This window comes from Babylonia areolata, chromosome 29, assembly GCF_041734735.1.
Source record: "Babylonia areolata isolate BAREFJ2019XMU chromosome 29, ASM4173473v1, whole genome shotgun sequence".
NCBI classification, from domain to species: domain Eukaryota; kingdom Metazoa; phylum Mollusca; class Gastropoda; order Neogastropoda; family Buccinidae; genus Babylonia; species Babylonia areolata.
In genome coordinates, this window is record NC_134904.1 from 20,071,819 (window position 1) to 20,097,664 (window position 25,846).

At 45.2% G+C, this 25,846-nt stretch overlaps 1 protein-coding gene across 1 annotated transcript; it reads right to left on the bottom strand.

Annotated features, from left to right (window-relative positions):
• Positions 1-1,302: 1,302 nt before the first annotated feature.
• LOC143274696 (uncharacterized) lies at positions 1,303-25,738 on the bottom strand. The gene is made up of 12 exons (XM_076578586.1): positions 25,638-25,738; positions 22,756-22,850; positions 22,125-22,237; positions 17,308-17,491; positions 15,061-15,165; positions 13,807-13,883; positions 12,579-12,692; positions 11,033-11,132; positions 8,105-8,273; positions 5,853-5,944; positions 2,808-2,975; positions 1,303-1,564 (listed from the first exon to the last, which is right to left on the bottom strand). The coding sequence occupies exons 1-12, from the start codon at positions 25,717-25,719 to the stop codon at positions 1,421-1,423; spliced, it is 1,443 nt and encodes a 480-aa protein (XP_076434701.1). The 5' UTR covers positions 25,720-25,738; the 3' UTR covers positions 1,303-1,420.
• Between the last annotated feature and the right edge of the window lie 108 nt (positions 25,739-25,846).

Consider the following 25,846-nt stretch of genomic DNA (forward strand, 5'->3'; position numbering starts at 1 on the left):
CACTCTCAGTCATAGTACAGACTTTCATGAAGACACTTCAACACTCTCAGTCATCGTACAAACTTTCATGAAGACACTACAACACTCTCAGTCATCGTACTTTCATGAAGACACTACAACACCCTCAGTCATCGTACAGACTTTCATGAAGACACTACAACACTCTCAGTCATCGTACTTTCATGAAGACACTACAACACCCTCAGTCATCGTACAGACTTTCATGAAGACACTACAACACTCTCAGTCATCGTACAGACTTTCATGAAGACACTACAACACTGTCAGTCATCGTACTTTCATGAAGACACTACAACACCCTCAGTCATCGTACAGACTTTCATGAAGACACTACAACACTCTCAGTCATCGTACAGACTTTCATGAAGACACTTCAACACTCTCAGTCATCGTACAGACTTTCATGAAGACACTACAACACTCTCAGTCATCATACAGACTTTCATGAAGACACTACAACACTCTCAGTCATCATACAGACTTTCATGAAGACACTACAACACTCTCAGTCATCGTACATTCATGAAGACACTACAACACTCTCAGTCATCGTACAGACTTTCATGAAGACACTTCAACACTCTCAGTCATCGTACAGACTTTCATGAAGACACTACAACACTCTCAGTCATCGTACATTCATGAAGACACTACAACACTCTCAGTCATCGTACAGACTTTCATGAAGACACAACAACACCCTCAGTCATCGTACAGACTTTCATGAAGACACTACAACACTCTCAGTCATCGTACAGACTTTCATGAAGACACTACAACACTCTCAGTCATCGTACAGACTTTCATGAAGACACTACAACACCCTCAGTCATCGTACAGACTTTCATGAAGACACTACAACACCCTCAGTCATCGTACAGACTTTCATGAAGACACTACAACACTCTCAGTCATCATACAGACTTTCATGAAGACACTACAACACTCTCAGTCATAGTACAGACTTTCATGAAGACACTTCAACACCCTCAGTCATCGTACAGACTTTCATGAAGACACTACAACACCCTCAGTCATCATACAGACTTTCATGAAGGCACTACAACACCCTCAGTCATCATACAGACTTTCATGAAGACACTACAACACTCTCAGTCATCGTACAGACTTTCATGAAGACACTACAACACTCTCAGTCATCGTACAGACTTTCATGAAGACACTACAACACTCTCAGTCATCGTACAGACTTTCATGAAGACACTACAACACTCTCAGTCATCATACAGACTTTCATGAAGACACTACAACACCCTCAGTCATCGTACAGACTTTCATGAAGACACTACAACACTCTCAGTCATCATACAGACTTTCATGAAGACACTACAACACCCTCAGTCATCATACAGACTTTCATGAAGACACTACAACACTCTCAGTCATCGTACTCGTCACCAGCCTCGTCTCCAAAGTAGGTGTCAGCCAGTTCCTGTGCCTGACTCTGGATGTCAGAGTTGGCGTGGTGCTGCAGTTGTTCCAGATTGGACAGGCCCCCACACTCCTCAAACACAAACCGTGCCTGCAAGGACATAGACCATGGTTCATGCAGGTTTTTCATCCAAGTGTTCTGGTCACAACAGACTGAACAATCGCATGCATCGAAAACAGGCCACCACACCTTTCATACCATCAACAACATACACCAACACGCCCCCAACAACACCCAGCACAGCCCCTGACAACACTCAGCACTTAGCACAGCCCCTGACAACACTCAGCACACAGCACAGCCCCTGACAACACTCAGCACACAGCACAGCCCCTGACAACACTCAGCACACAGCACAGCCCCTGACAACACTCAGCACAGCCCCTGACAACACACAGCACAGCACAGCCCCTGACAACACTCAGCACACAGCACAGCCCCTGACAACACTCAGCACAGCCCCTGACAACACTCAGCACAGCCCCTGACAGCACTCAGCACAGCCCCTGACAACACTCAGCACAGCCCCTGACAACAATCAGCACAGCTCCTGACAACACTCAGCACAGCCCCTGACAACACCCAGCACTCAGCACAGCCCCTGACAACACTCAGCACAGCACAGCCCCTGACAACACTCAGTACAGCCCCTGACAACAATCAGCACAGCCCCTGACAACACACAGCACAGCCCCTGACAACACCCAGCATACAGCACAGCCCCTGACAACACCCAGCACACAGCACAGCCCCCAACAACACTCAGCACACAGCACAGCCCCAGACAACACTCAGCACTTAGCACAGCCCCTGACAACACTCAGCATACAGCACAGCCCCTGACAACACTCGGCACACAGCACAGCCCCTGACAACACTCGGCACACAGCACAGCTCCTGACAACACCCAGCACACAGCACAGCACAAGACAACACACAGCACAGCCCCTGACAACACTCAGCACAGCCCCTGACAACACTCAGCACACAGCACAGCCCCTGACAACACTCAGCACACAGCACAGCCCCTGACAACACACAGCACAGCCCCTGACAACACTCAGCACACAGCACAGCCCCTGACAACACTCAGCACACAGCACAGCCCCTGACAACACACAGCACAGCCCCTGACAACACTCAGCACACAGCACAGCCCCTGACAACACTCAGCACAGCCCCTGACAACACACAGCACAGCCCCTGACAACACTCAGCACACAGCCCCGCCCTGACAGCACACAGCACAGCCCCTGACAACACTCAGCACAGCCCCTGACAACACACAGCACAGCCCCTGACAACACTCAGCACAGCCCCTGACAGCACTCACGTCCTCAGAGTAGCGCAGCACGGCCTCACAGAAGGCCAGAGCCATGTGCAGCAGCTCCAGGTCCACAGTCTTCAGCAAGGGCACCACCTTGGCCACCGCTCCGTGCGACACCAGCTCCCCACAGGTTGTCTCCCCATGGCTGGCCATGTTGCACAGCGTATACATCGTCTGCAACCACAGTGCACAACAGATGAGTTGTTAAAGCGTTGGATTTTCATGTACACTGTCTGCAACCACAGGCGCAACAGAATAGTGGTTAAAGTGTTGGACTTTCAATGGCTAGCCATGCTGCATTGTGTGTACAACGATGAGCACAACAGCACAGTGGTTAAAGCGTTGGACTTTCATGTACGTCGTCTCAATGATGGGTGCAATAGCACAGTGGTTAAAGCGTCGGGCTTTCATGTACGTCATCTCAATGATGGGTGCAATAGCACAGTGGTTAAAGCGTCGGGCTTTCATGTACGTCGTCTCAATGATGGGTGCAATAGCCAGATGGTTAAAGCGTTGGACTTTCATGTACGTCGTCTCAATGATGGGTGCAATAGCACAGTGGTTAAAGCGTTGGACTTTCATGTACGTCGTCTCAACGATGGGTGCAACAGCACAGTGTTTAAAGCGTCGGGCTTTCATGTACGTCGTCTCAATGATGGGTGCAATAGCCAGATGGTTAAAGCGTTGGACTTTCATGTACGTCGTCTCAATGATGGGTGCAATAGCACAGTGTTTAAAGCGTCAGGCTTTCATGTACGTTGTCTCAATGATGGGTGCAATAGCCAGATGGTTAAAGCGCTGGACTTTCATGTACGTCATCTCAATGATGGGTGCAATAGCACAGTGGTTAAAGCGTTGGACTTTCATGTACGTCATCTCAACGATGGGTGCAACAGCACAGTGTTTAAAGCGTCGGGCTTTCATGTACGTCGTCTCAATGATGGGTGCAATAGCACAGTGGTTAAAGCGCTGGACTTTCATGTACGTCATCTCAATGATGGGTGCAATAGCACAGTGGTTAAAGCGTTGGACTTTCATGTACGTCGTCTCAACGATGGGTGCAATAGCACAGTGGTTAAAGCGTTGGACTTTCATGCACATTATCTCAACGACTAGCGCAATAGCATAGTGGTTAAAGCATTGGACTTTCACATACATCGTCTCAACGATGGGTGCAATAGCACAGTGGTTAAAGCGTTGGACTTTCATGCACATTATCTCAACGATGGGTGCAATAGCACAGTGGTTAAAGCGTTGGACTTTCATGCACATTATCTCAACGACTAGCGCAATAGCACAGTGGTTAAAATGTTGGACTTTCACATACATCGTCTCAACGATGGGTGCAACAGCACAGCGGTTAAAACGCTGGACTTTCACGTACGTCGTCTCAACGATGGGTGCAATAGCACTGTGGTTAAAACGTTGGACTTTCACGTACGTCGTCTCAACGATTGGTGCAATAGCACTGTGGTTAAAACGTTGGACTTTCACGTACGTCGTCTCAACGATGGGCACAACAGCATAGTGGTTAAAGCATTGGACTTTCATGTATGTTGTCTCAACGATGGGTGCAATAGCCAGATGGTTAAAGCGTTGGACTTTCAATCTGATGGTCCTGCTTACAGAGCTATCGCTTACAGAGCCTGGTGGGTAGAGTGGAGATTTCTTATGATCTCCCAGGTCAACATTTGTGCAGACCTGCTAGTGCCTGAACCCATGGTTTCAGAACATTTGCACACTTTGACCATACAGAGGTTTTGAAATCTCTACCAAAATACATCAGACACTGTACCACTATCACCCATCGGAGAAAGCTCAGGTCAATATCTAGTAAAAACGAAAACAAACAAACATACAAAAAACAGTCTGAGCACACACACTTTTTAGTACCCTACTTTTTGCACACACATTTTCGAACTCTTCTTTTGCACACACACCTTAGAATCCTAATTTTGTAAGTTGTGTTGAATGCTACTTCAAGGTCACTACTGTCACCGTCTCATAGTTCAATCTGCTCATCTGATATCACTGCTGTGAAAAGACATTTAATAAAAGATCCACTCATTAAAAAAAAGAAAAAGAAAAAAAAAATCCACTCATTCATTCGAACACCAACACAACACGTCATCATTTCAAAACGCAAAAAACAAAACAAAAGACAACCCCAAAACAGCTTAAAAGATCAATACTGATTCACAAATTCAGCAAGCTGGGTTAATGCTAAGGCCAAGCATCAGCTCCTTTTTCTTTTTGCAAATCTTTTTTTTTTTTTTTAAAGCATATGTGGAGTAGCATAAATGGATCAGCCCGCACGCTTTTGATTACTCCTTGAACCTGAAACTTTCTTTCTTTCTTTCTTTTGCGTTCGACAGCTACGCAGTCAGGGTCGAAGTCCGAGGGATGCCACAAACTCGGACGTCCGGTGAAGATCGGCTGCCGTCCCCCAGAGCTTGGTGTTGAGGTCAGCACCCCCAGGCTAGGACTGCTGCCGCATCTTCTCATACAGGGGGCAGTCTTGGAGAATATGGGATGGGGTCTGGTCAGCCTGGCCGCAATCACATAGGGATGTGGCTGCCACTCCAATCCTCTTCAGGTGTGCTCGGAGGCCGCAGTGTCCTATGCGAAGGCGGTAATGGTAGTCTGGTGTCTCCTCTCCAGTGTCCTGATGGGATCCTGGTGTGCCTGGTAGCCTCCGTTCAGGGTGACCCTGCCTCTTCGGAATCAGCTGTGGAGGAGAGTTTTTGCTTCCTCATACGTGGCAGGAATGGTTGGCTGTGTGAGCTGGCTTCCTTCCTTAGAAAGCTCCCATTGTCTATAAAATGCCCCTCATGGCGCGCGTCTCCAACAGCCTCTGACAACTAAGTCCAGCTCCTAGCCTGCTCGTGTGGCTTAGATATAAGCCCGGCGGAACTGCTACTACTGATAGGAGAAGGGGCGAAGGCGGGTTACCTGGCGCCTGAACCTGAAACTGAAAGCTAACAAAGAAAGAAACCCGGAAGCAAAAGGCAAACAAACAAATCCCCAGCCAGCAGGGATCCCAATCCTCACCTCCATCTGCACCTGGTGACCCCTGTCCAGAAGGGAGACCAGCGTGGGCAGCATGGGTCCGTACACCACTGACTGGCTGACGCTGTAGTCACCTGAAGGGTAGCACATATACACACCTGTGTCACCACTGCGCCTCAAAACCTCACATGCACACACACACACACACACACACACAGATACACACGCACCCAAAAAAAACCATACACACACACACACACTGACCGACTGATGCTGTAGTCACCTGACAGGTAACACACATACACACCTGTGTCAACACTGCACCTTACTCTCCTCACACACACACACACAGACACACACAAGGATCTATACACACACACACACACAGACATATAGATACACACACATACACAAACACACACACACACAGATACAAACACACACAAAGATCTATACACACACACATAGATACACACACATACACAAACACACACACACACACACACACAATGCTAGTAACCTGACAGGCACACACATCAACACTTGTGTCAACACTGCGCCTCAAACACCTCACACATGTCTACACACACATTTCACCATCATTACCATCATCATTATGACCATTATTATAACTATCATTGCTATCATCACTATAGTATAACAAAAAGCAGCAGTAACTGACTGGTCATGTTGGACACCACCATCACCAACATCACCATCATTATCCTCATCATCATCCCCATCATCATCATAACTATCCTAAGTATCATCACTATAACAAAACAGGGCAGTAACTACCGTAAAGTTTGGTCTATAAGCCGTGACTTTTTACTCCAGCTTCAACCTCTGCGGCTTATACAATGATGCGGCTTATTTGAGGATTTTAACGATCCCGGGAGTGTCACGTTCTCGTCTATTCTTAGCTGCCCTTCAACTCACCAAAATCATGATTTCTGTCCATGAATTTTTGGATGAGCTTCAGGATAGTGTGCTAACTGTTCACGTTTTATAAATCAAATCGGCACACATTAAAGCCTTCAGATCAGCATTCAGTTCTACTCTGCTCAAGCGTACACCCTCATCATGCCGAAAACGTGATATTATGCCTATGATGCAGCCTTCAAATTGAAGGCGATTGACCTAGCAGACGACAGTGCAAGCGACGAACCAGCAGCGACCTCCACCTTCATGTTCATGAAGTGAAAGCGAGGCTAAAGTCAGTGATAAGATGGCGGAGGAAGCTGTGCTGGTTCTCTTCAACTTGGACACTGAAGACGAAGATTTCAGTGGATTCAGTGAGCAGGATGACTTTGAATAAATGTGACTATCCCTAAATTATGGATCTTATTTTTGTTGTGTTTATTTATTGATTTTTGTGGCACTAGCAGTATTTTCACTTGCTTTTCTTTGTGTTGTTCCCGCTTGTGTTTATTTCATAACCTACAGTATTGACAGCTTTTCTGTAGTATCAGTATGTGTTCCGGTACCGGAAATAAGTGCGGCTTAAGTATGTATAAAGTTCAATTTTTTCCAAAATTTAGTGGGTGCGGCTTATATACCAGTGCTCTCAATACACCAAACTTTACGGTAACTGGTCATGTTGGACACCACCATCACCAACATCACCATCATCATCATAACTATCCTAAGTACCATCACAGTAACAAAACAGGGCGGTAACTAACTGGTCATGTTGGACACCACCATCCCCATCATTATGATCATCATCATCACCATCATCATCATAACTATCCTTAGTATCATCACTGTAACAACGCAGGGCGGTAACTAACTGGTCATGTTGGACACCAACATCACCATCATTATCATCATCATCATCACCATCATCATCATAACTATCACAAGTATCATCACAGTAACAAAACAGGGCGGTAACTAACTGGTCATGTTGGACACCACCATCACCAACATCACCATCACCATCATAACTATCACAAGTATCATCACAGTAACAAAACAGGGCGGTAACTAACTGGTCATGTTGGACACCAACATCACCATCATTATCATCATCATCATAACTATCACAAGTATCATCACAGTAACAAAACCGGGCGGTAACTAACTGGTCATGTTGGACACCACCATCCCCATCATTATGATCATCATCATCACCATCATCATCATAACTATCCTAAGTATCATCACAGTAAAAAAACCGGGCGGTAACTAACTGGTCATGTTGGACACCACCATCACCAACATCACCATCACCATCATCATCATAACTATCACAAGTATCATCACAGTAACAAAACAGGGCGGTAACTAACTGGTCATGTTGGACATGACCCAGACGGTCTCCTTCACGACGTGCGGCAGGGGTGACTGCAGGAGCCTCAGCAGGGCAGGCATGAGGCGGGGGTTCCCGCAGGCCATCAGGCTGTACTCGTCCGGCCCGCAGCACACGTTACCCAGCGCCCGCAGCATCGGTGTCGCCACCTGGTGGGCACGCTGCACTCCTCAGTCATTGGTCATTCACAGCACAGTTGGAAAACAACAGCAACAAAAAAACCAACAAAAATACACACACAAAAAAAACAACAAGATACCTTGGGAATTACAACACTTTGAAAAAGACAAAAAAAAAGATAGGAAGTGACTGCCTGGTTGTCATGCTACAAGCTGTACACTGGTCTGTAGCTCTTTGGTGCTTGACATCACAGTCAGAAAAGAAAAGTAAAGAAAAAAAAAAGGAAGTGACCAACTTTCAGTTATTAGTCTTCTTCTTCTTCTGCGTTCACTCATATGCACACAAGTGGGCTTTTACGTGTATGACCGTTTTTACCCCGCCATGTAGGCAGCCATACTCCGTTTTCGGGGGTGTGCATGCTGGGTATGTTCTTGTTTCCATAACCCACCGAACGCTGACATGGATTACAGGATCTTTAACGTGCGTATTTGATCTTCTGCTTGCATATACACACGAAGGGGGTTCAGGCACTAGCAGGTCTGCACATATGTTGACCTGGGAGATCGTAAAAATCTCCACCCTTTACCCACCAGGCGCCGTCACCGTGATTCGAACCCGGGACCCTCAGACTGAAAGTCCAACGCTTTAACCACTCGGCTATTGCGCCCGTCTCAGTTATTAGTACTTGACTGACATCACAGAAAAAGAAGAGAAAAAATAACTTCATTTCAAATTTCACCCACACTTCACCCTCATTTGCCCAGTTTCCCCCAACCCTCCTTTCATTCACATGTCCCACCCCTTCTAACCGATAATACTCAAATATTTTTTGTGTTCATAAATACTTTAACAAAATATCAAAGGGGTGACATCACACACACGCACGCAAAAACAAGAATGAAAATAAAAAATCATCAGAGCATTATAATCAAAAAAAGATGTCTGGTTTGTGTGTGTGTGTGTGTGTGTGTGTGTGTGTGTGTTTGTGTGCGGGCGTGTTGTATGTGTGTGTGTTGTGTGCGTGTGTGTGTGCGCACGTTTGCGTTTATGTGTGTACATTTGTTTTTTGATCAAAGAACAATCTTGCACACACACACACATGCACACACACACACACATATATGTGTGTAAGCATGTAAAAATGTATACATGCTCTTTTCTCTGTATGTGCACGCACACTGCAAGCGCATGTCTTTGTGCACGTACAAGTGCACATGTGTAAGATTGCGCAGCAGACATTTGTTTTTTTCTCTTCCCTTCCATGTTCCATTCAAAGTCAACAACAAATTTTTCCTCACCTCACCCCCCTTGCCAGTCATTTCTGTTAGCTGCTTAGTTCAATCACAATGTGCCGGTTCTCTGTCTTTTGTTTTTGTATGTACGTTGGTTTGTACTCATCCAGGATATTGCTCTTCTTTCTTTCTTTTTCTTTCTGTGTGTGTGTGTGTGTGTGTGTTTCTTCTTCTTCTTTGTTTATTGAACATTTTTCTCATCTGTCATAAATAAATGAAATGATAGAAAGTTACGTTTGATCTAACACTCCATACCATACCATGACCCACTGGTGAAGACTCAAGCAAGGGTCTGATTCCCTGTCCTGTGTGAACCATGACTCCCCTTAATTAAGCAGAGAAATCACAATAAGGTGCTGCTAGTTAACTCCCTTAGTAAATAACCTCCCTTCTGCATGCCTAAAGCAACGCTTTTTCTGGCAGCCGTCTTCCATCCTGCTCCTGTTCTTTTTTTGTGTTTTGTTTTGTTTTTGTTTTGCTGCCCCATCATCTGCACCTGTTTCAGTGGCATTACTCCCATGCCACTCATTCAGATTCCCCCATACACGGCCACACCTGGGTTTGTCCGTCGTAGTTCCAGCGTTGGCAGTCCACAGGGAATCATTGATGTTAGGTCGCCAGTAGGCCACACACCAGAGGAGACCCTGCACTGCTGCTGAGTCACTTCAGTGGTGTTCAGTGGTGCCTGTTCTGTTTTAACGTACTTAGGACACCACCTACTAAGCCCCCTACTAACGACAATAATGGCTTAGTCGCAGAGCCAGAATGAGTGAGCGTCCCTCCCAGAGTGGAGACCGCCACCACGTCCCTCAAACAACAGCCCTCCATGAAGATGCCGACGCTGACAACACTGACAGGACTCACCCCTAGCACGGAAGTGGAGGGGTATCGAAACTGAGGTCACCATCCTGCTCCTGTTCTTTCTGGGCGGCTAAGATTTTCAGAGATGCCAACCCCTGTCAAGTGTCTGTAGGAACAATCAGGAAATTTGGTAGGAACGTTTTGAATTTCGTACGTCACACTCAAAGACTCCAAGCCACATCAACAGTCCACCGGGCACAGACGCCGTTTGACCGAAGTACAGCTTGCTTCAGCCACGTTCTCTCTTGTTAGGGCAAACGATTAAGCTGATTGGTCCACTCAATGCTGTTTCAATGTAAACATGCAAGCGATTAGCTGAGCATCATCACGTGAGACCAAGGTTAGTAGTGACTGCCCTGGCCTTGTGATCAATAAATCTAGAGTATGTGGGTAATGTTACAACAGGAAAGCATGTGACCATGCAATGCAGTTGAAAATGAATTTGTCAGAACAGTTCTGATACTGGCGTAACGTCGGAACAAACTGCGACTGAGCGTAATAAAATACAGCAAAATCGTAACAGTTAGCATCTCTGGATTAAAAAAAGAAAAAAAGTTTGATGATAATTAACGAAGAAAAACAAAACAAAAAAAATACAACAACAAAAGCAACACAAAAAGAAGAGTCCTGCTGACCTCTCCCCCTTTGACCTGGCCAGTCATGGCGACGTGAACCACGATGTCCACCAGAACAGGGAGGAAGCCCATCGTCACCATCTCAACCACCACCTCTGGGCTGTCAGCACACACATCAAATGTCAAAGGTTAAAGGTCCCACAGCCTTTTATGGTAACAGACCGCTGAAGAGTTCCGTCCTTATATAGCTTACAGAAGCATGTCACATGATCTGTGCTCCAGCTCTCTGAAGTTTCAAGCAACAAAGGCGACTGAGAGAGAGGCAGAACGTGCAAAACAGCAGGCTTCTTTTTTTTTTTTTTTTCTCTTTTTTTTTGTGTGTGCATACGATGACACTTCATTGATCAGAGTCTGGTTGTAGCAACGGAGGCTATCAACTGAATAAACGGAGGACAGCACATGTTTGCTGCTTTTGTCGATCGCCTTTAGCACTGCTCAAATTTCAAGTAAAAGTTAGATGCGCATGCGCAAGATCCAAGGTGGCTGCCGAACCCTCCAGTGGTCTACTGGGGGCACTGAATTCATATCCACTGTAAAACAAATACGCTTGCAGAAAGGACGAAAGAATGGACATACGGGAGGTGCCGCAAAGCAGCCATGTGCTCTCTTTTGGGAGAGCAGCCTGAATTTCACACACAGAGAAATCTATTATGACAAAAAAGAAATACAATACTATGCAATACAATAATGGGCATTTCTTTATAACACACCCAAACAGCTTAGCACAAGGGTCAAGAGTGCTGACAATCAATATAAAAAATCAACAAGACAGTGTTCTATAATCAAAACAAGTGGATGGTATTTGTCAATGACAAAGCACACACACACACACACACACACACACACATTCAATCACTCACACACAAACACACATATGCCACCACCAGACATCCATAAAAGAAGATTTGTAAGGGAGGCCAGATTTGAACTCAGATTCTGTTTCAGCATGACAAATTTGGCATTTAAGTTTATTCCAGGCAACAGGACCAAGGTATGGACGGTACCCTGTCCTTGTAATTTCTTTGCACAACATGTGAAAGAGAGAACAGATGATGGCAGTGAAAAGGATGGACAAGAACACACACGGAGCAACACGGTGGGAACATCACTACAGGCATGTGTAGGAGTGACTGATTCCTTTGCAGCACTTAAAAAATTGGCGTCCCGGATCCAGGGAATGCTCGTTAACTGAAACGCACGACTTTACACCAAAGCAAAGTAAACTAAAAGGAAAACTAAAACATTTTCAAATCACAAAAAAAGCCATATGGAGAAATCTGCATCATATGGATGTACTCCTATCCATGGATCAGATGAGTGAGTAGCAACTTATATCAAACCTACTAATGCATCATGTCAACCGCACAAAAAAAAAAAAGAAAAAAAAAAGAGGGGGTGGGGGTGGGAGGACGAATTTGGGGTGGGTGGGTGGGGGGGGAAGATTGGGCATTGAGGGCAAGAGCAGGGCAGGGGAGAGAAGTCAATGTTTGTTTCATCGATACTATGCGCTACCGTCAATGTTTGGGGTTGACGGGGCAGTTTTTACCTGTTGGTCAGGTAGGTGACCACCCAACCCAGCTCACTCAGCACGTCAGGTGTGACGTCCGTCTTCTGCAGTAACTGCAGCATCACCGTCAGCAGTCCTGCCTGCACTGCGTCCCTGGACACACACACAACATATATACATACAGAAAACACACACACACACACATATATACATACAGAAAACACACACACACACACATATATACATACAGAAAACACATGCACACACACATATATACATACAGAAAACACACATACACACACACACAAACACACACACATACAGAAAACACACACAGACCAGACACACACACACACTCGTCTCTACAGAAATAATGCACAGCTCACGACTACAGACACACATACATAAAACACACATACATAAAACATACATACAGAGCAGATGCACACACACACACCTCTCTACAGAAATAATGCGCAGCTCATGACTACACACACACACACATACAGAAAAGACACATACACACACACACACACAAACATACATACAGAAAACACACACACAGAGCAGACACAAACACTCACATGCACCACACTGCTCTACAGCAATAATGCGCAGCTCATGATTACACACACTCACACACACACACACACACACACAGAGTAAATGCACACAAGCACACACACATACAGCAAACACACTTACACATACTTACATACACTTAATGCTTTAAACTGAGATCAGAAACTTTACATATATATGCATGCATGCACGCACATACACACACAGAGCAAACACACACACAGCAAATACACACACATACGCACTGCTATACAGCACCAACACATAACTCATGATTATCACACATACAGAGAGCAAGCACACACACACACACATATTCACACATACAGCAAACACACATACACAAACACACTCACACATACAATGATACATTCTCACACATACACTAAACACATTAAATGAGACCAGAAAGCACACACACACACACACACACACACACACACACACACACACACACAGAGCTCACCAGTGTACAGGTACGTGACAAAGGGCTTCTGTTAAGTAAAAAAAAATCTTGAGGGTCTCTGGGACTTGTTTACCATATTTTTTGTTGTTGCATTTACCATGATGTTTTCAAAAAAATGTGAGATGCCTATTCATGAGTTCTCAGAAGCTCTGGAAATTCTCAGAAGCCCTGAAAATGGGGAAATACAACCCCCATGCCCCCAGCATCACAGCATCTTACTTGCATATGGAGTGCAGCTCTGCAATCAGATTGCTGATGGCAAACGCTGCCGATTTGACACAAGCCGGCGTGGGACTCTGTTGGATGAACACACAGAAACATGTCGCTCAGCGTGAGAAACTTTCAATGCAATACCTCTTCACATGGAAAAAGAAAAAGAAAAATGTGTGTGTGTGTGTGTGTGTGTGTGTGTGTTCGTGTGCATGTGCATGTGTGTGCATGTACATATAACCTGTATGTAAAGGCAGTCTTAGTTATATATGATTATTCATTTGAGCTTTCTATTAGTGCTATGCAAACATCATTTTATTATTTGACTGCTGGTATACAATCATTTTACTTACTGTTATTTTGCTTAAATTCCATTCACTCAGTTTCATTTATTGATTTCTTAAAATCATTATAATCGTTATTATTATCATTATTATTCTTATCATGAATAATAATTATTATTATCAATTTCTAATGTGGAATTAAGCAATACAGATAAATATAATGTACTGTGGATGCTTATTCTGTGCTAAATATTTGTGTTTGAATTTGTTTACTGAATGATAAAATGATGTACATTCACACGAAATGCCTTTTTTCTTTCATGTTGCCTTTTATTTATCAGCAAACATGACAACAATTCCTCTTTTTGAGATAATAAAGCATTGATATGATGTGGGTGTGATGTGATGTATTGTGTGATGTGATGTGATGTAATGTAATGTGTGATGTGACGTGATGTGTAATGTAATGTGTAATGTGATATGATGCGTGACGTGATGTGTGATATGTGATGTGCGATGTGAGGTGACGATGTGATGTGGAATGTAATGTGTGGTGTGTAATGTGATGTGATGGGATGTGTGATGTAATGATATCACATGATGTAATGTGTGATGTGATGTCATGTGACGTGATGTAATGTGATGATGTGACGTGATGTAATGTGATGATGTGATGTACAATGGTGTGATGATGTGATGTACAATGGTGTGATAATGTGATGTGATGTGATGCTGTGGTGTAATGTGTGATGTGATGTTATGTGTAATGTAATGTGTGATGTGTTATGTGATGTATGTGATGCGATGTATGTGATGTGATGTGTAATGTAATGTGTGATGTGTAATGTGATGTGATGTGTAATGTGATGTGTAATGTGATGTGATGTGATGTGACATGATGTGATGTATGTGATGTGATGTAATGTGTGATGTGATGTAATGTGATGTGTAATGTGTAATGTAATGTGATGTGACATACCTGCAGCAGGTTGATGAGCGGAGGCAGACAGCCCATGGAGTGGAGCAGCAGGCGACACTCCACGTTGTCACCCGCCATGTTGCCCAACGCCCACGCACACTGGTCCTGCACACAGCATGGGAGGTGAGAGGGGAGGGGGGGCAGGGGGATGGGGGGGGGGGGGGGGGGGTGAGGGAAGAGTGGGGAGGACGTAGTTCTCGTCAGGCATCACTACCAATGACCAGTACAGCTGTCATTTGTTTTGTGGAGTCCCTTCCTGTTACAGACCTCTCTCTCTCTACCTGTCACAAACTCTTCAGTCTCTCTCTCTCTCTCTACCTGTCACAAACTCTTCAGTCTCTCTCTTTCTCTCTCTCTACCTGTCACAAACTCTTCAGTCTCTCTCTCTCTCTCTCTCGCTTCTTTTTTTTTTTTTTTTTTTTTTTTTACTTTGTTGCTTTTTTTCCAATTATTATTCATGCCCAGAGGGCTGGATGTAAAAAAGTACTTTGTGCTTACTCCTTTACCCTCGTAAAATAAAATTTCGTTCGTTCGTTCGTTCGTTCGTTCTCTACCTGTCACAAACTCTTCAGTCTCTCTCTCTCTCTCTACCTGTCACAAACTCTTCAGTCTCTCTCTCTACCTGTTACAAACTCTTCAGTCTCTCTCTCTCTCTCATCTGTCACAAACTCTTCAGTCTCTCTATCTCTATCTCTGTCACAAACTCTTCAGTCTCTCTCTCTATCTGTCACAAACTCTTCAGTCTCTCTCTCTGTCACAAACTCTTCAGTCTCTCTCTATCTCAGTATCTGTCACAAACTCTTCAGTCTCTCTTTCTCTTTCTCTGTCACAAACTCTTCAGTCTCTCTCTCTATCTGTCACAAACTCTTCAGTCTCTATCTCTCTCTGTCACAAACTCTTCAGTCTCTCTCTCTATCTACCTGTTACAAACTCTTCAGTCTCTCTATCTCTCTCATCTGTCACAAACTCTTCAGTCTCTATCTGTCACAAACTCTTCAGTCTCTCTCTCTCTATCTGTCACAAACTCTTCAGTCTCTCTCTCTCTACCTGTCACAAACTCTTCAGTCTCTCTCTCTCTCTCTCTCTCTCTCTCTCTCTACCTGTCACAAACTCTTCAGTCTCTCTCTCTCTCTACCTGTCACAAACTCTTCAGTCTCTCTCTCTCTCTACCTGTCACAAACTCTTCAGTCTCTCTCTCTCTCTACCTGTCACAAACTCTTCAGCCTTTCTCTCTACCTGTCACAAACTCTTCAGTCTCTCTCTCTCTCTACCTGTCACAAACTCTTCAGTCTCTCTCTCTCTCTACCTGTCACAAACTCTTCAGCCTTTCTCTCTACCTGTCACAAACTCTCCAGTCTCTCTCTGTCACAAACTCTTCAGTCTCTCTCTCTCTCTCATCTGTCACAAACTCTTCAGTCTCTCTCTCTCTACCTGTCACAAACTCTTCAGCCTTTCTCTCTACCTGTCACAAACTCTTCAGTCTCTCTCTATCTGTCACAAACTCTTCAGTCTCTCTCTGTCTGTCACAAACTCTTCAGTCTCTCTCTACCTGTCACAAACTCTTCAGTCTCTCTCTCTCTACCTGTCACAAACTCTCCAGTCTCTCTCTTTCTGCCTCACAGACACTCCCCCACTCACACGTTCACTCTCAATTGTTCCTTACAATCTCTCTCTCACACACAAGCACACACACACTCTTCGGTCTCTCTCTCCATCTCTCTCACATAAATTACAATCTCCGTCTCAAGACACACACAGTCGCTTTCAAGTGTCCCTTAAGTTTACAATCTCTCTCTCTCTCTTTATCACACGCACACTCAGTGACACACACTCTTCAGTCTCTCTCTTATGCATACACTCCCACTCTGAAACACACAGCCACTCCCCAGTGTCCTTCACACACCCACTCTCACACACATATGCTGTCTCTCTTTCTTTCTCTCTCACGCTCACCTACTCTCTCTCACACATATTCGCATATTCTCTCACTTTCTTTCACACATGCACACACAAACATTCTCTTTCTCGCATACATAAACACACACACACTAACCCCCCCCCCCCCCACACAGAACAACATTCTCTCACACACACAATTTCTCACACACACACACACATGGACACTCTCTCTCATACACACCACCTCTCTATCTTTCTCCCTTCTCTCTCACTCACACACTTTTTCTTTCTCATACGCACACATGCATTCTCTCTTTCACACACACACACACACACACACACACACACCTGCAGCACAGGACTGGAACCAGAGATGTAGGTGATGCAGTAGGGGGCGGCCGCTTTGGCCAGGGCCAGCACGTGTTCTGGCCGCCCTGTGGCCACGTTGGTCATGCACCAGGCCACTTGCTCCTGCACCTCTATCGCCCTCCCCGTCAGCAGCCCCACGAGACTGGCCAGGCAGTTGTCTACCCTGTTACATCAAAGGGGTCCCATAGCCTTTCATGACCATCGGGGCTGGGAATTCATATCCACTGTGTCTAGGGCTCAGCACAGGAAGGCAGTGAATTCACGTCCACTGTGTCTAGGGCTGGGCATAAGAAGGCAGTGAATTCATGTCCACTGTGTCTAGGGCTCAGCAGAGGAAGGCAGTGAATTCATGTCCACTGTGTCTAGGGCTTAGCATAGGAAAGCAGTGAATTCATGTCCACTGTGTCCAGGGATTAGCATAGGAAGGCAGCGAATTCATGTCCACTGTGTCTAGGGCTTAGCACAGGAAGGCAGTGAATTCATGTCCACTGTGTCTGGGGCTTAGCATAGGAAGGCAGGGAATTCATGTCCACTGTGTCTAGGGCTCAGCACAGGAAGGCAGGGAATTCCTGTCCACTGTGTCTGGGGCTTAGCATAGGAAGGCAGGGAATTCCTGTCCACTGTGTCCAGGGTTCAGCATAGGAAGGCAGTGAATTCATGTCCACTGTGTCCAGGGCTTAGCATAGGAAGGCAGTGAATTCATGTCCACTGTGTCTACGGCTCAGCACAGGAAGGCAGTGAATTCATGTCTACTGTGAATAGGGCTTAGCACAGGAAGGCAGGGAATTCATGTCCACTGTGTCTAGGGCTTAGCATAGGAAGGCAGTTAATTCATGTCCACTGTGTCTAGGGCTCAGCACAGGAAGGCAGTGAATTCATGTCCACTGTGTCTGGGGCTTAGCATAGGAAGGACGGGAATTCCTGTCCACTGTGTCCAGGGTTCAGCATAGGAAGGGAGTGAATTCATGTCCACTGTGTCCAGGGCTTAGCATAGGAAGGCAGTGAATTCATGTCCACTGTGTCCAGGGCTTAGCATAGGAAGGCAGTGAATTCATGTCCACTGTGTCTAGGGCTCAGCACAGGAAGGCAGGGAATTCATGTCCACTGTGTCTGGGGCTTAGCATAGGAAGGCAGGGAATTCATGTCCACTGTGTCCAGGGTTCAGCATAGGAAGGCAGTGAATTCATGTCCACTGTGTCCAGGGCTTAGCATAGGAAGGCAGTGAATTCATGTCCACTGTGTCTACGGCTCAGCACAGGAAGGCAGTGAATTCATGTCTACTGTGAATAGGGCTTAGCACAGGAAGGCAGGGAATTCATGTCCACTGTGTCTAGGGCTTAGCATAGGAAGGCAGTTAATTCATGTCCACTGTGTCTAGGGCTCAGCACAGGAAGGCAGTGAATTCATGTCCACTGTGTCTGGGGCTTAGCATAGGAAGGACGGGAATTCCTGTCCACTGTGTCCAGGGTTCAGCATAGGAAGGCAGTGAATTCATGTCCACTGTGTCCAGGGCTTTGCATAGGAAGGCAGTGAATCATGTCCACTGTGTCCAGGGCTTAGCATAGGAAGGCAGTGAATTCATGTCCACTGTGTCTAGGGCTTTGCATAGGAAGGCAGTAAATTCATGTCCACTGTGTCTAGGGCTCAGCACAGGAAGGCAGGGAATTCATGTCCACTGTGTCTAGGGCTTAGCATAGGAAAGCAGTGAATTCATGTCCACTGTGTCCAGGGCTTAGCATAGGAAGGCAGTGAATCATGTCCACTGTGTCCAGGGCTTAGCATAGGAAGGCAGTGAATTCATGTCCACTGTGTCTAGGGCTTAACATAGGAAGGCAATAAATTCATGTCCACTGTGTCTAGGGATTAGCACAGGAAGGCAGGGAATTCATGTCCACTGTGTCCAGGGCTCAGCACAGGAAGGCAGGGAATTCATGTCCACTGTGTCTAGGGCTTAGCACAGGAAGGCAGTGAATTCATGTCCACTGTGTCCAGGGCTGGGCATAAGAAGGCAGTGAATTCATGTCTACTGTGTCTAGGGCTCAGCACAGGAAGGCAGTGAATTCATGTCCATTGTGTCCAGGGCTGGGCATAAGAATGCAGTGAATTCATGTCCACTGTGTCTAGGGCTTAGCATAGGAAGGCAGGGAATTCATGTCCACTGTGTCTAGGGCTTAGCATAGGAAGGCAGGGAATTCATGTCCACTGTGTCTAGGGCGTAGCATAGGAAGGCAGGGAATTCATGTCCACTGTGTCTAGGGCTCAGCACAGGAAGGCAGTGAATTCATGTCCACTGTGTCTAGGGGTGGGCATAAGAAGGCAGTGAATTCATGTCCATTGTGTCTAGGGCGTAGCATAGGAAGGCAGTGAATTCATGTCCACTGTGTCTAGGGCTTAGCATAGGAAGGCAGGGAATTCAGGTCTACTGTGTCTAGGGCTTAGCATAAGAAGGCAGTGAATTCATGTCCACTGTGTCTAGGGCTTTGCATAGGAAGACAGGGAATTCATGTCCACTGTGTCCAGGGCTGGGCATAGGAAGGAAAGTGAATTCATGTCCACTGTGTCTACAGCTCAGCATAGGAAGGCAGTAAGTTCATGTCCACTGTGTCCAGGGCTGGGCATCAGAAGGCAGTGAATTCATGTCCACTGTGTCTAGGGCTTAGCATAGGAAGGCAGGGCATTCATGTCCACTGTGTCTAGGGCAGGGCATAAGAAGGCAGGGAATTCATGTCCACTGTGTCTAGGGCTTAGCATAGGAAAGCAGTGAATTCATGTCCAGTGTGTCTAGGGCTCAGCATAGGAAGGCAGTGAATTCATGTCCACTGTGTCCAGGGCTGGGCATAGGAAGGCAGCGAATTCATGTCCACTGTGTCCAGGGTTCAGCACAGCAAGTCAGGGAATTCATGTCCACTGTGTCTAGGGCTTAGCATAGGAAGGCAGTGAATTCATGTGCACCAAGTCTAGGGCTTTGCATAGGAAGGCAGTGAATTCATGTCCAGTGTGTCTAGTGTTCAGCATGGGAAGGCAGTGAATTCATGTCCACTGTGTCCAGGGTTTAGCACAGGAAGGCAGTGAATTCATGTCCACTGTGTCTAGGGCTTAGAATAGGAAGGCAGTAAATTCATGTCCACTGTGTCTAGCGCTTAGCATAGGAAGGCAGTGAATTCATGTCCACTGTGTCTAGGGCTTAGCATAGGAAGGCAGTGAATTCATGTCCACTGTGTCTAGGGCTTAGCATAGGAAGGCAGTGAATTCATGTCCACTGTGTCTAGGGCTTAGCATAGAAAGGTAGTGAATCCATGTCCACTGTGTCTAGGGCTTGGCATAGGAGGGCAGGGAATTCATGTCCACTATGTCTATGGTTTAGCATAGAAAGGTAGTGAATCCATGTCCACTGTGTCTAGGGCTTGGCATAGGAGGGCAGGGAATTCATGTCCACTGTGTCTAGGGCTTGGCATAGGAAAGCGGGACCTAATCCTTTTCTTTCAACATTTTAACTTCCCCCGACCGAGGTTAGGTACCCATTCACACCTGGGTGGAGTGAGGAAAATCAGAATAAAGAGCCTTTCCCAAGGACACATCATCGTGCTGAAATGGTGGGCCTTGATCTGTGATCACTGGTGAACACTGGATCACAAGTCACACCAATCACTGTGAACACTGGATCACAAGTCCATTATAATCACTGGCGAATACAGGATCACAAGTCCATCACTGATCACTGATGAACACAGGATCACAAGTCACACTGATCACTGGTGAACACTGGATCACAAGTCCATCACTGATCACTGGTGAACACTGGATCACAAGTCACACTGATCACTGGTGAACACTGGATCACAAGTCACACTGATCACTGGTGAACACTGGATCACAAGTCACACTGATCACTGGTGAACACTGGATCACAAGTCACACTGATCACTGGTGAACACTGGATCACAAGTCACACTGATCACTGGTGAACACTGGATCACAAGTCCATCACTGATCACTGGTGAACACTGGATCACAAGTCCATCACTGATCACTGGTGAACACTGGATCACAAGTCCATCACTGATCACTGGTGAACACTGGATCACAAGTCCATCACTGATCACTGGTGAACACTGGATCACAAGTCCATCACTGATCACTGGTGAACACTGGATCACAAGTCACACTGATCACTGGTGAACACTGGATCACAAGTCCATCACTGATCACTGGTGAACACTGGATCACAAGTCACACTGATCACTGGTGGAAAATGGATCACAAGTCACACTGATCACTGGTGAACACTTGATCACAAGTCACACTGATCACTGGTGAACACTGGATCACAAGTCCAACACCTGAGTGATTCTCCCATGGCAGCTCCATCTACTCTATCTGACATCACTTCTAAGAACATGTCTGTATAGTGTTTCTTATAAGCAAATGGAAATTTTCTTCCTAAAATTACGTTTAAGTAACATACTTACTGTGACCCACTAGTGCAGACTCCGGCAGGGGTCTGATTCCTGTCCTGTGCAAACTGCTCCCCGCCTATTTTAAATCTGTTCTGCCCATCTGAGGGTAACTGATTTCAAAGTACGGTCAAAAGTGTTTCATCCCTTCAGTGCTGTTTTTCATCTGTGTACCAAACTCATTCTCATATAAAAAAATTGTAACTCGAATTATAGCTGAAGCTATTTGGAGTAATTTTTCATAATTAAAAAAACCAAAACAAAACAAAAAAAACCCCACAAAAAAGCAAACAAACACCTACAGATTCTAAAGTGGAAACCAAAGGAGCAATGAATTCATACCGGAAGAGAACGTCAATGAACTCGGGTCCCTGTGTGAAGGCACGCCGCAGTTTCAGTAAACACTCCATCGTGTTGTCTCCCTTTTTCACCAGCTCCCTGCATGCCGCCTCTGTCTGCCATCACACACACACACACACACACACACACACAAATACAGCGTTTCTCATATGCCCTGAATTGGGTCAAAGCATTTAAATGCTTTCACATTTTTCAGAGCATATAATACATAACTATTGTTATAAGTATAATTAATATAAATTTACAAAGCACTGAATTTTGCTCATGACTTCAAAACTCTGAAGCAAAGGGATAAAAAATAACAACTTGTAATTAGTATACATGTAGGTAGGAGGCATGGAAGAAAAAAGACAACAACACTGACAAAAAAGAACAAAATGTGAAGATGTCACATAAGTTCACAAACATTGATAAAGACAGATCTATGCAGATTAGCTACACAACAAGATAAAACAACAAAAAACCAGCATGAATTATATTACCTGACTAGAATGGATAATCTTGTTCGCTTGATTGTTTGTTCATTTTCCTTCTTTGGGATATATTGTGGGTACTCATTCGCTCGAACAGCAGAGTATAGATATGTAAATGCATGTCTCAAAAGAAAATATACCTCTTCCAGAGATATGCTGCCCTCCTCCCCTTCAGTGTTTTCCAAACGCACCCTCTTTGCGTTGAACTTGCGGTCTCTTTTGCTTTTCCGAATTTCTGTGAACAGAAGTTTCTGGCAATAAAAGTTTTATGATTGGTTGAAAATGATCAGAACTAGAACCAGTAGAAGTAGCAAATAATATTTGTTTCAAAAAGTCGTATCATAATAATAACAAGTATGCATTTTGAAGATCTATACTGTAATCCATGTCACAGTTGTTTGGAATAATATCTCTGCCGATTTAAAACACTACATGTCTTGAAAGCCTCATTAGCTTACCAAAATGATAAATGGGTTTGATCATGATCCCACATATCCCTCAGACCATGTCGACAGCAGAAAGAAAGAAAGACTGCTACACCGTCTCAAACCTAAACAGGTACTGAGGTGATGAGTTATAAATCCATAACAGCAGCAGCACCCGCATCCTCATTTCAAACTGGTGTCGTCATGTGTTGTATGTTCTGACAGTCCTATTCGTCTAGCTGAGACAGAGACGGTAGTTCTGATGCGTTGTCATGTTTTGCTGCTGTCCTGACCGAAGATCGTAAAGGGAGATGACTCTATCCTACAACTCCCACTTTTCAAGGAATAAACATGTTTAGATATACTGTACATTAAAGGGCTCAAAACAATTATCTTTTTGATAATAATTCAAAATCTATCTTTTTGATAATAATTCAAATTCTGAAAGATTAAGTTACAAAAATATGAACAATACAACTACCAACTTTTGTTTGTTAGAACTGGAACAAACTAAACACTACCAACTTTTGTTTGTTAGAACTGGAACAAACTAAACATTGTTAATGTTATGACATAAAGCGTTACAAAGAGTGAAATGTCACAGATCAAGCTGCTGAGGTTTCGGATGATTCTCTGGGATCTGTGGAGAGTCAGGATCTCAGGAGCTATGTGGTAGGCTGATCTGGTGTTGCTCTGGGGAAAGGTCTTGGGGTTGATGGGCGTTGAGAAGGAGGTGGAGGTGCTGTGGGAGAGTTCTCAGTTACAGCAGTTGTTCCTTCGGGGGGATGGGCATCACTGGGGGTTGAGACCAGGTGTGTGTGATTGTGTCTGATGGGGCCACTGTCCGTCAGAACAATGAAGGAACAGGGATTGTGATGTTTTTTGATGACTTCTCCAGATTTCTTCATGTCTTTTCAACAAGTGAAAAACCTTCTCCTCTCACCACCTGTCCTGGCCCATTACAGTCCTGAGAGAGAAACCTTCCTAGCCACTGATGCTTCCAATGCATGTCTTGGTGCAGTTCTGTTCCAGATACAAGATGACAAGGTGCGACGACCGGTGTGCTACATATCGCTCTCTCTTTCTGACGCAGAACGCAACTATGCTGTCATAGAAAAAGAAGCCCTGGCAGTCACATGGGCCTGTCAGAGACTAAGCGAGTACCTCCTTGGACTCAGCTTCACAGTTGAGACCAATCACAAACCTCTAGTCCCTCTCTTGTCCACCACAGAAGTCGCCAAAATGCCTCCACGCATTCAACACTTCAGGCTTCGCCTGATGAGATTTTCCCCAAACGTCACACAAATTCTAGGAAAAAATCAAATCTCAGCAGACGCTCTCTCTCGAGCACCCCACTCTCGACCAGAAAAAGCAGACATCAACCTCGTCAAAGAAGCTGAACTACTGGCCAAGCAGACCATAGACAGCCTTCCTGCTTCAAAAAACAAACTGCACGAAATCAAAGAACTGCAGAAATCAGACTCAGAAACAGCTGAAATCAGAGAGTACTACACAAATGGATGGCCCACCTATATGCCAGAGTCACCACTCATCAAGCAGTATTGGACCATCAGAGAACATCTCTCCATCATCAAAGATCTGTTGCTCTTTGAGGACAGAATCATTATCCCAAGACAGATAAGACTTGAAATGCTCAATTGCATTCATGAGGGGCACCTTGGAATTGTGAAATGTCGAGCGCTTGCTTCATTCTCTGTCTGGTGGCCGCATGTCTCCAAAGACAATGAAGACCTTGTGCAAAAATGCGACACTTGTGCCAAACATAGACCAACCCAAAAAGAACCCCTCCTCATTTCCTGAAAGACCATGGTCAAGAATTGGTATGTTTGAATTTCACGGCAAAACCTTCCTCATTGTAGTTGATTACTACTCTTGATGGCCTGAACTTTGTCGTCTTGATAACCAGACCAGCAGCAACCTCATCAGCAAACTGGAAAGCATTTTTGCTGTCCATGGCATTCCTGATGTTGTCATCTCCTACAACGGCCCTCAGTTTGCCAGCGCAGAGTTCCGCAACTTTGCTGCAGACTTCACACACACCACAAGCTCTCCTCACTACCCCCAAAGTAATGGAGAAGCTGAAAGAGCTGTGCAAACAGTCAAAAACTTCATTTAAAAAAAATCAAAGGATCCCTACAATGCTCTTCTCCTGTACAGCTCCAGCTTTGAGAGGTGTTGAGACAAAGACGGTGTCTCCAGGTTTGAGAGGTGTTGCTTTTCTTGTACTTGTTGCTAGCATGGCGACGATTGAAGAGGTTGCGTTGCTTCTGTTTCATCATGTTCTTCAGATTTCTGAGCAATCTGGGTATTATGGACACTAAGAAACTCTCACGGGAGTGAGTTGGGACATAATTAAGTCTTTCTAAAATATAGAGATGGACTGGGCAGCCAGCATATCAGCAGCCACGTAAAGAACATCTCAGCACGTGGCATTTCCATCTGATTTGAAGATGTTGCGCAAAAGCATCATTTGACGCATGGAGTAGAGAAATCAGCAAAAAACTAGCCAGTGATTATTGTGACGCCCTTTATTGATTAACATTAAAACAACATTCAAATGATCAAATGACACATACCAACTTGCGTTTCCCTTTGTTTGGCACGTAAGTTTTGGACGGAAGGCGCCGAGTGTTTGTGTTTCGCTTTGTGGTCTTCCATGTTGCCACTTCGTGTCAGAGAGAAGTAGTATGTTACTTATCTCCCCTCCATGTTGGCTACACTCTAAAATTGCCCCCATCTCAGATTTATCCTCATTGCCGCACAAGATTGAGAGAGAGAGAAAAAA